General features: G+C 35.9%; 1 protein-coding gene across 1 annotated transcript in view; it reads right to left on the bottom strand.

The window, feature by feature from the left end:
- asic4b (acid-sensing (proton-gated) ion channel family member 4b) overlaps positions 1 to 15,058 on the bottom strand; it is a 65,942-nt gene extending 50,884 nt beyond the window's left edge. The window contains exon 1 of the mRNA XM_056458996.1: positions 14,471 to 15,058. Within this exon, the coding sequence (XP_056314971.1) occupies positions 14,471 to 15,058 (588 nt within the window). The remainder of the gene's footprint in view (positions 1 to 14,470) is intronic.
- Between the last annotated feature and the right edge of the window lie 816 nt (positions 15,059 to 15,874).

The raw sequence follows: 15,874 nt of genomic DNA, 5'->3' as shown, positions 1-15,874 counted from the left end.
ATATATATATATATATATATATATATATATATATATATATATATATATATATATATATATATATACATACATACATGTACAGTTGGGAAAATAATTTTTCAACACGTCACCATTTTTCTTAGAAAACAAATTTTCAAAGGTGCTGTTGATTATTTTTTACCGGATGTTGGTAACAACCAAAGAAATCCATATATGCACAAAATTCTACAAATATTATTTATTTTACGAGTAAAGTTATGTTAAGTAAAATGAAATGAAACAGGAAAAAAGTATTGAGCAAATGAAGAAAGGCAGGAAGAGGTGTAGAAAGGCAGGGAAAACCCAGACAGCAGCTGAAATCTCTCAGTAGTTCTTCAGCAACCGTTTGCCTTTCGCCATTGTAAATTAATATCAGCTGCTTCAACACAACATCTACATCAGCTGGATGATGAATATGAAATCAGGGTGGACATTTCAGCAAGAGAATGATCCAAAACACAGCCAAGAAAACTCTTGAATGCTTTCAGAAAAATAAATCAAGCTGTAGAAAGGCTAGAAAATTACCTGACTAAAATCCAATAGAGAATACAAATTAAAGATCAGATTTGATAGACAAGATCCACAGAGCCATCAAGATTTTTACACTCTGTTGAAGTCTGTGAAAAACTCACACCTGAGTTCACACCAAAATTCATGTGACTTCATTCTCCATATGAGAGGCATCTTTAAGCTGCCATCATTAAACAAATCCTTTTATATAAAGTATTAAATACATTTCAGTAGTTCAGTAGTTTCAGTAGTTTTGTTTTGTTTTGTTTTGTTTTGTTTTGTTTGTTTGTTTTGTTTTGTTTTGTTTTGTTTTGTTTTGTTTTGTTTTGTTTTGTTTTGTTTTGTTTTGTTTTGGTTCTTACCAAAATCTGGTTCAATTCCATGTCAATGGCTCCTTTAGAATATTTCTTCCCAGAAAAAAAGTATCAAATTCTTGAATACAATCCCCCACTGTATATTACATCACAAAACATAAATTTTGTCAAAATTTTATTTCAAGAGTTCCTACTTAAATATGCTTGGCGTTTAAAGCAGGTTTGGCATGCTGTCCCGGGAGAGAACCCTGAGCTCGGAGATATTTGAGCCCAGGGCTCCCGCCCAGTCAATAAGCATATCAGGAGATCCAAGATCAGGTAGGTCTCGAGAGCTCCCCCTTAAAAAAGGGAGGAAAAGGAGGAGATGGGGTGGAAGGGGGGATTCTTCCAAATGAAGATCCATTTATAGTAAACTAGGATCACTCTGATTGTATTATTACTGATTACAGATGAACGGCCAGTCGCGCTCAATCATATCACGTGCTACTCTCAAAATTAGTTTATGAAACTTCACTTTTTGTTGCTTTTTTTGACCCTCATCAGAACACTGTTTAAATGGGCATCGGAGACTGTAGACTCAGAAGTAAACGCCCACTGCTTTGATTGGCTAACAGTTATGAATATTACCAGGGCTGAACACTTGAAGTGAAAATACATGCTGATCTTCTGTGAAGGCGGGGCTTATCCACCCTATTACATCATAGAGTAGAATATTCAATTTCCTGTAATTTTAGCAGTCTAAATAAAAGTTGTTTTTAGAGTAACAAAGGTTTGAGCTATGAAACTTACAGTATATTTTAATAGTGTGACCTCTATTATTTCAAAAGATCAAGGAAATTTTGGTTTCACAATTCCATTTTTTGGTTTTGGTTTCAAAACTTTCCATCACTATGATGATGATGACTGGTTAAAAACATGTGTATTTTGTTTATACTCGACATAATTAACTGTGCTCAATTATAAAAACATAATAAAAGATTAAACATGATGAGATGGACATATTGAAATTTCCATGGGCCTCCCTGAATTTTGGACTTGGCTTTGATCCAAAGCACACAGCATCCCCATATTTCTCCCAAAAAAATACCTGAAATACTGATTCATCTGACCACAGTACACGTTTACAGTGTGTGATGGTCCATCGCAGATGCCTCAGAGTCTAGAGAAGCTTCTGGACACTGTTAACATAGGGCTTCCTTTTGGCACAGTACAGTTTTAAGTACGTATTGTGGTACTTGACAATGGTTTGCCAAAGTAGTCCTGAGCCCTTGTGGTGATATCGCTTATTAATGAATGACAATTCTTGATGCATTGCCACCTGAGGGATCAGAGGTCACGTTTGTTCAGCTTGCACCCTTTCCTTTATGCACTGAAATTCCTCCAGATTCCGTGAATCTTTTAATTATGTTATGCACTGTTGGAGGTGAAATATCCAAATATCGTATATTTCTTAGAGAAACATAGTTTTTCAACATTTCTGTAAGTTTCTCATGTATTTGTTGGCAAACTGACAATTCTCAGCCCATCTTTGCTTCTAAAGGACTACACCTTTCGTGGATGCTGCTTTTGCACCAAAACCTAATTACCTGACATCACCTCTATCAAATCTTTTTTTACATTTTTTTGCTTCTGTCCCAACTTTCTTTGGAATGTGTTGCAGGTTTGAATGACAGGAAAGAATAAACATTGACAAATGAAATAAAACATGAAATATTTGTGACATTTCATTGCCTGCAATAAAATACAAAAAAAAAAAAAATGGAAATCAATAATTTCTTTTTGTTTTCCTTCAATTTCTTCTTTTGTTTTTTGTTATTTGTGTTTTCCATTATGTCCCAACTTTTTCTGATTTGGGGATGTAAGATACAACCCAAAAAAACAACTTATTTCTTATGCTATATTAAGAATCTGCTGTTGCTTATTAATTGTGACAAAGTTTAAAATGCCACATTTGAGCTTCCAGCATCTGTGGTCACTAAAGCTCTGTGAAGTTATTAGAGTACAAGCAACAAGATTACGTGAATATTGCTTAAATGAGCAAGATGTTAATGCTTTGTAACATTTTTATTTCTGTGCCATCTAAAATAGGTCCAAACAAAGGCATAGCAGAACAGCTACACACAGCAGTGGTGTGTCTGAATGAATCAGTGTTTTGAACAAATTGTTTGAGTAAATAATTAAACGACTCCTGAATTATTGTGAGGCTGTGTCCTTGTCAGGCCTCCTTCTGAGGTTTCTAGGCTAAATGCATCCTACGCATCAAACGCTAGAATGAGATGCTTTATTAAGTCAGAATTCAATTTCAGCCTCAAGGCGAGAGCTTTAAAAGATTATTAATATCTAAAATGCCTAGTAAATGTAGAATTAGTAACATTATATGACTTTCTAATGTAATACATACATGACAAGCAGTGGTAGCTTTGCACTTTTCATTTATTTTACAACACAAAACATGCTTTGTACTCGATGAGCTCATGTTATATTTAAGTTACATTAATGTAAAGTCATAATTAATTTGGAGTTGCATAAGCAAATAGAAAATGTATTAATGTGACACTTTGTGATGATTAAATGACTTTATTTTGATGACTGTAATAAATGAACACAATAAAGTCAAATGCCTATAATCTAACACTGTATTAAAAAAAAATTCAGCTTTTGTGGCCCTAGACTTTGACCAGAAGCCCTCAATTACTTCATGTACATAAAACCTGTTTCTGAGATTTAAAAAAGGAAAGAAAACTAAGTAATTTAGGTGAAATCTGTTTCTTGTGTGGGAAAATGAAGAAGATGCAATATTATCTCAGTTTGATGTCTAATGTTTGAACTAACTGAACTGTAAAAACTCTGGGAAAGCTGAAGAGTTTGTTAACATCACCCACCGCGCACACATTAGTCATCCACAGTCTGAGACTATACAGCTGACATCTCTGCTGCTGGGAGATTTTGATGTTTTCCTGTTTTTATTAAAACTGTATTAGATATAGAGTAATATATTTATGGAGAAAAAGAAACAAATAGAGAAAGACAGACAAAAAGAGCGGCGACTGTCTGGTGTGAAGTAACCAAAGTGAAAAAAATACTCATGTAAAATAATAGTGAAGTGAAAGTTCACAGATACTGAGTGAACATTTTACTCAATTAAAAGTACACTTGTCTAGTTGAATAGAAATGTGGGTAAAATAAAAAAAAAAATCATGTTTGATTGTCATTTAATGTGCATGAGATGGAAAACATTTAATGTAAAGATTTTGTAAGGTATAAAAAGTACACTGTTAATGATTTTAGTAAAATACACACAATTTAACTGTAATCTGAACTGTGTTTGACTATAGGACAGTTATGCAGGATGTTATATTGTAAAGTTACATTGTGAAAATCACTGTATGTTTTACAGTAAATATATACAGTACTGTAAATACATATACAGCAAGATAAAAGGTGCAATAAATATGAATACAGTATTTTAGCTGTAATTGATTTACAGTAAGACCGCGTCTCTTGTCTCAGTTGTTGAATATCAGTTTTAATAATCAATAATGGCCATTATAAAAGTATAACATACAATAAGTTTATATAATATAGGAAATAAAGCCAAGCAATCAGTTAAATGTGAAGAATCAGTGTACATGGTAACATAAATTAATATATTAAATTATCTTTGCTCTCAGCCAAATCCTGTTACCTGAGAACATGTAATAGATTCAAAAGACCAAAGAGTTGTTAGATAGAGACAAGATTATTTAAATATCACATTTAACAACTATAGTGAAATGTGGTCCAGCTTGGGCTGGGCAATAAAATCAATATCGGTATTTATTGACCGAACACCATTGTCAATATCGATAAAAAAAGATTCTGTATAAAGTTTCGGTATGAAGCAGAAATGTGGCTGCTGAACACACACCTTGGAAGGAATGCCAATAAGCTTAGTAATAATAATAAGTTTTTTGCAATGGAGGCATGCAACTTGCACGACGTGCACATAGTATGCAAGCGGCGCACATGTGACTCGCGCACATTTTGCAGGTACACCTAGTTGAAAAACATCTGAACTTTTCCGAATGCCACAAGTGCACTGCGATTCATATAAGTAGGACTAACCAATCTGCTTCACACTTTGTATGCAATATAAACATTTCAGTAATAACAGTAGACTAATTACCTCAGACAAACACAGTGGATGCAAACACTGCAGTGCTTTTTATTTTTTTTCCATAAATGTGCATCAGAGCTGCAGCAATGGTTTTGAGTGAGGGGATTGTTAAATAAATAGAATGTAAGGATCCCCAGATTGGCTTTTTGGTTTCTTTTCTTGTGCATCCTAGCCACTAGCACCCCATCTGAAAGATTTTTTTTTAGCATAGGGTATAATATAGTCATTCAACTTCACAATTTGTTATGTTGCAATATGTATTTGAATAACGATGTTTGGTTCCTTTACTTGAAAGCTCAGATTTGATTACCATTATTTGTTTTGTTTACAGAGTTTGAGGTTTATTGTATCATTATTATTCACACCTTACAAATGTTGATCTACCTTTACCATTGCACACACTTTATAAAACTTTATTTATCAAGTTTAAGAGTCTCTTTAACACTTATGTTTATTTTATTATAAAGAGATCAGATATTTCGTTTAAATATTTTTGTTTTTGACTATTTTTGTTTTTGACTTTAAAATTATTTGCCTTTGTAATGTTGGTAAATTAAAATAAGGTAGTTATAAAAATCCTAATATTCCTAAATGTATTGTTAAAAAATATTCAATAATTACTGATACCAAATGATATGAAACATGATATCATGATAATTTTTTTTTGCAATATTGCCCAGCCCTAGTCCAGCTGTAGACTCTTGATGAACTGTCCGACGTGCACTGCTCTAATCTGGGGAGGTGTCCTCAAAGCACGTTTTGACTGCCTGGAGCTCAGACGTCCGCATACACTGCAGCGCATGCCAGAGTGTGTGTGTAGTCATGTGATGTGCGTTTTCAGTGGTGTAGTTTGGATGGACATCTTTTCAAATGCACTAGGTGAAACACCAGTGTGGACATGGATCATTTTCATTCTAAAATACCATTTTGAAACTAAAACTAAAACATATCAGTGTAAATGGAGCATAAGTTACTGGCAAACTGCTGCCAGTAAGTTACTGTCGATTTCTACAAGTGTACAGTTTCTTCTTCAGAAATGTGCTCAAGAACAAGTAGTCCTTTAGAACTTTAAATGAGCAAAGTAAAATCTCCAACATAATATTTAAATACAGTAATTAGGCAAAATTATGTTTTAGTATTTTACCCTGTAAGTTGTTTATATTTTTTTTTGTGTAAAAAAATTAAAACATGGCTTAAAGAAAACCCAAACAAGGCACAGGTGAACATAATAAATTAACCAACGATTAACTGGTCTAATTGATAACTACTAAGTATATCAAGATTAAATTTAATTATGGCAAATCCCACGTCATAAAATACATTGATTTGTAAAAAAAAGAGATTAAATAGGTAGCACAGTGGCTCAGTGGTTAGCAGTTGGCATTTCTGTGTGGAGTTTGCATTTTCTCCCCGAGTTGGCATGGGTTTCCTCCAGGTGCTCCAGTTTCTCAAGTTTTCTCACATCCAAAGACATGCGGTATAGTTGAATTGGGTGAGCTAAATTGTCCGTAGTGTATGTGTGTGAATGAGAATGTATGGGTGTTTTCCAGTGATGGGCTGCAGCTGGAAGGGCATCCGCTGCATAAAACATATGCTGGATAAGTTTGCGGTTCATTCTGCTGTGGCGACCCCTGATGAATAAAGACACTAAGCCGAAAAGAAAATGAATGAATGAATGAATGAATGAATGAATGAAATACTTCAAACTTTCAGACTAGTCTTTCTCAAGCAACCATAATGTTTGTCTATGAACTTTGCTTTTCAAGTTGTACAAAACAGTATACAGTTCCTTCTTCAGAAATGTACTTAAGAACAAGTAATCCATTCTGTAAATGAGCAAAGTAAAATCCCCCAATTTAATATTTAAATACTGTAACTAAGCAAAATGACTTAAGTATTTTACACCCCTGAAATAAATCCTTTATTTTTGTTTGATGATTTTGCTTGGGAATATTGCTTTAAATCTGTGTTTCAGGTGTGTATCTACAGTATGTAAGTGGCAGAAAGGACCCATCAATTGGCAACTCAGAAACAGGGAGCTCTGATGAATGTTTCATGTGAGCTTCACTAATCTATGCCACTCTATCGTGGAAAATCAAGCATGCAAAATCATTATGGAGCTAAAGGATGGAGGGAAAGGAAGAACTGATCCATTGACCTTCACTGAGCTTGTTTATTCTTCTTCCCCCAAGGTCGTAGCGTGGTCATTATTTACAGAAATGATTACTGCTGACTTTCTTGTATGCCAAAAATAGTAATTGCATTTATCTCTGACAACCGGTATGGTGCAACCTTCGCACCTGAACCACTACCCGCTTAAAACACTTCAACCAGTCTGATTTGAATGGAGATGGAATGGAAATGCAAATGGCAATTGTTTCCCGAGTGACACGGTATAGGCAAACTGGTTCACATCTAATGCATTTTCACCACTGGATGAATAATGTCATATCATTATTGGGCATCTAATTATTGTTGAGCGCGTCAGAATGAAATCTGTATACAAATGGGGAAATTATGAATTTTCTTCTCTCTCGTTGTGATGAAAACAAAATAGAGGTGCACCATATAACAAATTTTCTATTTTATTAATATTCTATGAAGAATGGCTAATCAAATGTCATATTTATTGAGCAATCAACAATTTTGGGATCAAAATGACAAGTTCACCTGATTACAGAAGCCAAATTGAAAGGGAGTATCAATGATTTTAAAGAGATGGGAAAGTCACAGACTGGTCGGTACTGGAAAACAAATATTATATTAAGTCTTTGTTGCATTTCATGTCAATGATGACAGTTCAAAATCGGAAAACATTGAATACAGTTCATCCTTTTTTTTTCTCAGGGTTTGTAAATTGTAAGTACATTTTCATTTTCGATGCACTATCTCTTTATTCAGTCATTTTCCTTCGGCTTATTCTCTATCTCAAAGGTCGCCACAGCGGAATGAACTGGCAATTATTCCGGAATTTCATTTAATAATCCGTAATGCCCTTCCAGACTCCCACCCATACACACTCATTCACACACTCATACACTACGAACAATTTTGTTCAATTCACCTAGAGTCTTTGGAATGTGTGGGAAACTGGAGCACCTAGATGAAACCCACACAACACAAGGAAAACATGCAAACTTCACACAGAAATGCCAACTGGCCCAGCCGGAACTCAAACCAGCGACCTTCTCACTGAGCCACCATGCCGCCCTTACTATCCCTTTAATATAAAGTAAAACACTTTGTACACTGTGGATAGTAATTGTACTTGTAAAACATTGCATGAAGAACAAATAAGGAAATTCAATCAAACCAATTGCACAGAACATACCACTCTCAGTGTGATATTGGTTTTTGACCATTCAAGTTATGTTTAATAAAACGTTTCAAGAGTTCACACTTAGCTGATGACTGATAATAACGCGTGTTTGGCTCATAAGATCCTCGAGCCCGGGGCTCCCTCCCATTTGCAGGGCGAGAGGGAAGTTTGAGCTCAGCTAGATCTCCATGAACTCCCCTGCTGTTTATAGCTAATGACAAATTAAGAATTGCTATGAAAAGATATACTGCAGACTAGGAGCACATCTCCAATTTGGATTAGTCAGTTAACTTAAGTCACGTGTGATGTTGGGAGGAAATCGGAAGAAACCCACGAGAGCACAAGGAGAACATGTAAACTCCACACAGAAACTTTGACTGGCCTAGTAAGGACTTGAACCAGTGACATTCTTGCTGTGAGGCAACAGTACCAACCACTGGGCTGCTGTGCCAACCTATCTAGGAAAGGAGGAGGAGTAGGTGTGGAATGGGGTATTCTTCAAGGTGAAGATAACTGTGGTGTGGAATTTTGGTTATTTATGGTGACTTCTGAAGGAATCATCTCATTGGTGAATCATGTATTGGTGAATGCAGGACCAGCCATGATCAATCATAAGCATGTGATGCTGTCAAAATTAGTTTATAAATAAACTTCACTTGTTTAAAAGAAACTTAAAGGGAAATAGGCATGTGTGTAATGCTTACTGAATTACTTGTACTTGTCCCCAAATTTTTTCCCAATAATTGGCTACTACTTTTGTTCATCTTCCTTCAGAAAAAAGTCTAAACCAATAATAAAATACTGTGTCTAAAATACTAGCAATTTCTAATCAGGTAAATTAAATGCACAATTTTTAACTATACTTTGAAATAATATTTCCCAATAAAATGTACTGCAGCAATCTTTTAAAATATTTTTCACAGAATAATATTAATAAGATTACTTCAACCTAAATACAATGCTATTTTTGTACACAATCAAGTAAAACATTAAATAAGAAATTTATAATAATAATAATAATAATAATAATAATAAATTAATGTTATTGAATGTCATTTAATTATTAAGTCCAATACAGTTATTGTTAACAGTTACCATTTATTGATTCTAACAATCAGGGGGTGTGCTTTACAGCATGTTGACTGCAGAAGGATTGATTACATTCATTTATCGCTTGGTGAGGGTCTCGACCAAAAGTACACACAGCTTGTAGTCCTTAAGCTTGAGTAGCAGTCTATGTTTAGGGCTGAAACAGAATAAGGATTTTAAAGGCTCTCGTTCTATGAGATGGACAACAAGACAGGCACAGTTGTTGTGTAATAGCCTAAAAAAGGGCCATAATGATCTCTGAAAAAAGAATGGATATAGAGTAACTCAGAATTACATAGTGTTTGGCTTTTTGTGTGAGTCCCTCTGACATACTTTCTAAATTTTGATGTTAAAATGGTTTGGATTGGCACAGTTTTTTTCAGCACCAGGTCATCCTGTAAATTACTGTTGTAAGAGAACTAAAATATTAGTACAAAATTGTGACGAACTAAATGTGCACATTATAAATGCAGGAATGCTTAACCTTGTGTTGGATCAAATATAGACAAAATCAACAGTTTCTTTTAGATTTAAAGTTTAAAATCATGTCAATTTAACCCAATGGTTGGGTTTGTCCATATTTGACCCAATGCTGGGTTACAACAACCCAGTTTTTTTAGAGTGTATGCACACTGTCAGGTGTATTATGAATACTGCCTTAATCCTCCATGGCATAGATTCAACAAGGTACTGGAAATATTCCTTAGAGATTTTGGTCCACATTGACATGATAGCATCACGCAGTTGCTGTAGATTTGTTGGCTGTACATCCGCGATGTGAGTTTCCCGTTCCACCCCTTTCCAAAGGTGCTCTATTGAATTGAGGTCTGGTGACTGTGGAGGCCATTTGACTCCAGTGAACTCATTGTCATATGCAAGAAACCAGTCTGAGATGATTCATTGCTTTATGACATGATGCATTATCCTGCTGGAAGTAGCCATCAGAAGATGGGTACACTGTGGTCATAAAGGGATGGGCATGGTCAGCAACAATAGTAGGCTGTGGCATTGACATGATGCTCAATTGGTATTAATGGGCCCAAAGTTTGCCATGAAAATATCCCCCACACCATTACACCACCACCACCAGCCTGAACCCTTGATACAAGGCAGGATGGATCCATGCAACAGATCGTCTTGACCATGTCTACATGCTTAAATGCATTGAGTTTCTGCCATGTGATTGGCTGATTAGAAATTTGTGTTAACGAGCAGTTGGACAGGTCTACCTAGTAAAGTTTCTGGTGAGTGTATGGCTGCGTCTGAAACCATCTACTACTCAGTAGGTACTGCAGTTGAATTTAAACATACTACTCAGCCGATAGAAAAGTATGTTCTATACAGTATGAATGTAAGCAGTGTGAATGGAATTCAGACGTACTACATCTGCCATTTAGTCAGGTTATATGACCTACCTGCATCAGTTCATGAATTCTCTTGCGGGGCATCATGGAATAGCGCAGCATGCATGGGATGCGCACTGCAGAATCTCACCGGAAGTAGTAAGTCATCCGGCTACTTCTCGCATACTGTTTTTCAAATTCTATGAATTCGGACATACTACTCAGCTTGCATACTGATTTTAGCTCACTGTATAGTATGGAAGTATCGGATGCAGCCTATGTGTACAATAACAAGGAACAGACCTTTACAAAAGGTATTATACTTTACAAGAAGTGTTCACTTTGACAGCAAAAGGCTGATCCGCTACGATAATATCAAATTATGCATTGAGTTATATTCTAAAAAGAAAATCTGGTATAGCTCATTTCAATAATGGCACAACAATTTAAGCAAATGGTTGCTAGTGACTTTTTAGATCAAAGAGCATAAACATTAGACTAAATGGAACATCAGCAGAACAAACACATACTACAAAACTAAATACAAATGTCTTTCTTGTGGTTCATTTAAAGCATCCATTGAAAAAAAAAACATATTTTGACAAACACATTGTAATTTTTAAATGGGATAAAATCAAGAGCACTGCTTTAGCTCTGTGCTGAGATGTCTGCAGTTGCATTACTGTATCAGACAACCTCAAAATCCAACTTCCTGCTGCAGTGTCAGAACATAACAAGAGCTTTATGTCAAAACAATGATGTGATAACCTCACAGGTACTGTATTAAATGTGGTTCGGTACAGCTACACGACCTGTTGACAAAACAGGAAATCACAACTGCAACAAAGAAGGCTAATAAGGATGATTCAAGAGTTAGCACCTACTGATAGTAACTTCATAGCTTAAAAAAAGAAACATTAAACCAAATAGAATGTTGGCAGAAAAACAATTGCAAAATATTGGAAACATAACAGCTTTAACAACTACAGCATAATAAAAGTGTTTAATCTTAATGTCCAATTGCAAATCTGTCAACCATTGGATTTTTCCAGTTGCAATATGAACAAATCAATCCAAATAAATACAAATGGGACATAAGATTACAAAACCAGTCATTTTATCGTAATTGTGATTTCTGCATGATCTGAAAACTCAATAAATATTAATCAAAATACTGTAGGTTTTAATAGATTTAACATTTAAATGTACAAAATGTCTTCATGGAAGATGATCTTTACGTAAAATACTGTACTAATTAATTATAAATTGATTATTTTGACTCATACAGTGTAATTTGGGCTATTCCTACATTGGATTTTTCTGGAAGCAATATGAACAAATCAATCCAAATAAATACAAATGGGACATGAGACAACAAAACCAGTCATTTTTTTCATAATCGTGATTTATACATGAACTGAAATCTCAATGAATATTCATCAAATTACTGTAGGTTTTGATTTAAGATTTAAATGTACAAAATGTCTTCATGGAAGATGATCTTTACTTTAAAAATAAAAATAAAAATCTAGTATTTTTGACTCGATTATTTTTGACCCATCATTTGGTTTATTTTGACTATTGCTACAAAATAAATAAAAAAAACGTTACAAAATAGATGCATTAGTATGCTTTAATGTATGTTTAAGTCATGAGTTAACGTATGATGAAATGATAAAAAAACGAAACCGCTGAATATTGATTAATGAATCAGCAAATTATAGCCTGATTAACAGATAAATAATCATAAAATAATCTATAAATTGCTGTTAGCTATAAGTGTCAATATGTACAGTACTATATGTATATAATATTAAGGGTTGCACTTTATTTTACAGTACTTAACAGGTACATAAAAACTGCACTTGATAAAAGTAGTTAGGTTAAGAAGTAGGCAAATAAAGTGCTAGCATAGTGTAAATTAATGTGTTATTTATCAAAACAGGTCACAAGTTAGGGTTATACTTTATTTTAAGGTGACAGTTAAAGTGTATCTATTCCTTTAACTACTAAGTATTATTAATTATATTAATTATGGGGTTAGAATGTGGGTTAGTTACATGTTATTATGCATAAATCATTGCAATTACTACAGTAAGCGCATGGAACATGTGAAACTACATGTCATTTTAAATTAAAGTGTTAGAATTCAGGATTCGGAGTTAGTTTCATCTAACTATGCATAATTAATTGTAATTACTAAAGTACATCTGCAAAAAATGTTTTACTTACTCAAATTTTTCGTCTTGTTTCTAGTCCAAATATCTACAAATTCTGAAATCAAGAAGCATTTTCTTTGTCTTGTTTTAAGAAATAATTTGCCAAAATAAAGTGAGTTTTTCCTTAAAACTAGAAAAATAATCTGCGGTAAAAAAATTATAATATTATGCCAAAAGGAAACCATGAAACATGATTTTGCTTACCTGATTGGCAGTTTATTTTGCTTGTTTTAAGGAAAAACTCACTTAAAATTGGCATATTAATTCTGAAAACAAGACAATATTATTTGCTTGTCTAGAAAATGCTTCTTGATTTAAGAATTTTTAAATATTTGGACTAGAAACAAGACAAAAAATCTAAGTAAGAAAGACATTTTTGCAGTGTAAGTGTTACCGTAATCTGCCATAATATTATCAAGTTATGACTTTCTTACCCAGAATGATTTTTTTAACATTGTTCCTCAGATAATATTTTACAAATAGGAGTATTCACTTTTAGATAACTGTTTCTGAGGGTTTCTCCAATGGTGGTCTAATTCAAAATTCTGCAGATCTGTAGAGTTGATCTTGACTGTAGCTCTTTAAAGAGCACATGGGAAATTACTTTCATAAGGGCGAGTTATGATGTCAATCACCGATAAATAGACTGTCAGCAATATGCTCAAAACTGCAGCAATTTGAATGCACATTACTATATGCTAAAAGAGACCATTGGGAATTCTGGTAATTCTCAGGTTATGAGGGCACTGATAAAATTTATACACGCTTGGCAAACAAATCAGTGAGCAGGATAATACAGTAAATCACCTGCCTAAGCCTTCACTGCATGCTGAATGCCATAAAATAATTATATTTCAAAACTCTGCATTAGAAACCAAAAGTAAAAAGAGAGGAGTTACACGAAGAGGGTTTGAACTATAGAGAGAGCTGATATCCTTGAAAAAAAGTCTATATCCTGGAAGATCTCTCTTATCTATTCCTGTTTAGACTGATAGCTCTAAGAGGAAATTACTTACTGAAAAACAACAGCAAAAACTACATAGAGTTACACTATAGTGACAGGCAAAGACAATGTCAATGTAAGGACGGGAACTTTCTTTGGAGAGTTGAATGCGTCTCCTCAAGGCTGATTGGGCTAATGCAGGAATCATGTCGCTTGTCCCTCTCCTGAATTTTTCATCCATTCACTGGCCAAAATAACTCAGCATCAGATGGGACAGGGTATGATGTAAGAGAGAGGGGGGAAAAAAAGAAATCTCGAACTGAGCAAATAACTGCTCTGTTTTACTGTCTGTTGCCCCAGCATGGAGGTTAGACACAGATGGATGGGGCTTAATTTCCTTTTTCTACACACATTATTTAGCTGTTATCTGTCCCTAATAAAGAAAACGGCTGAGGGAGGCATTGTACAATACTTTGCTCACAGTCACCAAACAAAAAAGAGCCCCTAACAATCATATCTTTCTTGCGCCTGGAAGCCAATCATAGCCTGCGCTACTCACCACGCTGAAGTCTTCGCTTGAACAGTTCTGCCCGCTGAAGTTGCAGCTCTTTAGCATGTCTTCCAGCTGGTGGCCAGTCCTCTGGAAAATGTCTAGCATGTTTGGGGGTGGGTACTGGAGCTCGCTTGGCCGATGTCCTTTACGGCTCTTGGGCGGAAGGCCGGTGAGGTTAGCCAAGTGGTAGATGTCCGCATCTGTGAGGGCAGAGAAGCGGAATCGGTTGACGTTACAGAGCGTGATGGCCGGGAAGGTGAGCTCTCGGCGGGTTTCTTCTCTTAGAGCTGAGAGGTGGGGACGCTCCAGATAAGTCGCCGCACTCCATGTCGCCTGGTACAGGAAGAGACCAAGAGAGACGAGCAGTGCCAGTCCCCAAAGAGTCTGTCTGAAACCCAAGCGCTCCGAGGTCCCCAATGCCCGAGCCAAACCGTGAAGTGAAGAGGAGCTTGCAAAGGATGCCAAGTCAGCCATGCCTTCTTTTTGCCGCCGAAGGCCTTCATCTAGCATGCCGGTTCCTCCTCCTTCTGTCGAGGCCCCCTTGGCTTCTTCGCCCTCAGCGAACTTGATTTTACAAACAAATTCGATGGGCATGTGGTTGCCTGGGGCTTCGTGTGAAGAGCCCTTTGCAAATGTACTCTGATCCTTCCTTCTGGTGAGCTTTTTTCTCTTTTCCAAAATCGTCTTTCTCAAATCTTGTTAATCTTTAACAAATATTGCTCAACTTTTCTCACTTTTTTTGCTCTCTCCATCTACTCCCATTAAGTCTCTCCTACCTTCAGACTTTTCTTTTACATTCTCATCTCTATCTTCTTCTCATCCATCCATTGTTTTCTCCTTGGTTTGTTGCTGCCGTTTGAGGAGCGCAGATGGAGGTGCTTCGTTCGCTGTGTCAGTGCCCTAGGATGTGCCACAGCCACAGTAGACTCCGGAGAGAGTAGCGGCATGAGCTGGAGACTCTGAGACACACACACACACATACACACACACACACATGAGTTCCTCTGCTCTCCTCAGCTGCTCGCTGACGGCTGACGTCGCTGCTGCACGAACACTCAGAGAAAGAGAGCGAGGGAGCGATGTGGAGAGAGAGAGCTGATATGAAAGACAGGGAGTATGAATGCTGCCCTCTCTACATGCCCTACAAGAAAGAGGAGGGGAACAGAGAGAGGTGGAAGGAGAGATATTTAATATTACATGAGCGGAGAAGGCTGGGGTTATTTCCCCTTCAGTGGAGAAGAGGCGTCCCAACCCACACCAGAGCTTTTATTTCTCTTACAGCAGCAGGTTGTAACATCCACTTAAAGCAGTCACTCACTGTCTCCATCACCAACACTCTCTTTGCTTTATCTTTAGCTTTCTTTTATTCAGGAGGTGTGAATGTGGCCACTGTATATTGTAGGCAAAGTG

This window comes from Danio aesculapii, chromosome 6 (genome assembly GCF_903798145.1).
Source record: "Danio aesculapii chromosome 6, fDanAes4.1, whole genome shotgun sequence".
Lineage (NCBI taxonomy): Eukaryota > Metazoa > Chordata > Actinopteri > Cypriniformes > Danionidae > Danio > Danio aesculapii.
This window is presented reverse-complemented; position numbering and strand designations above follow the sequence as displayed.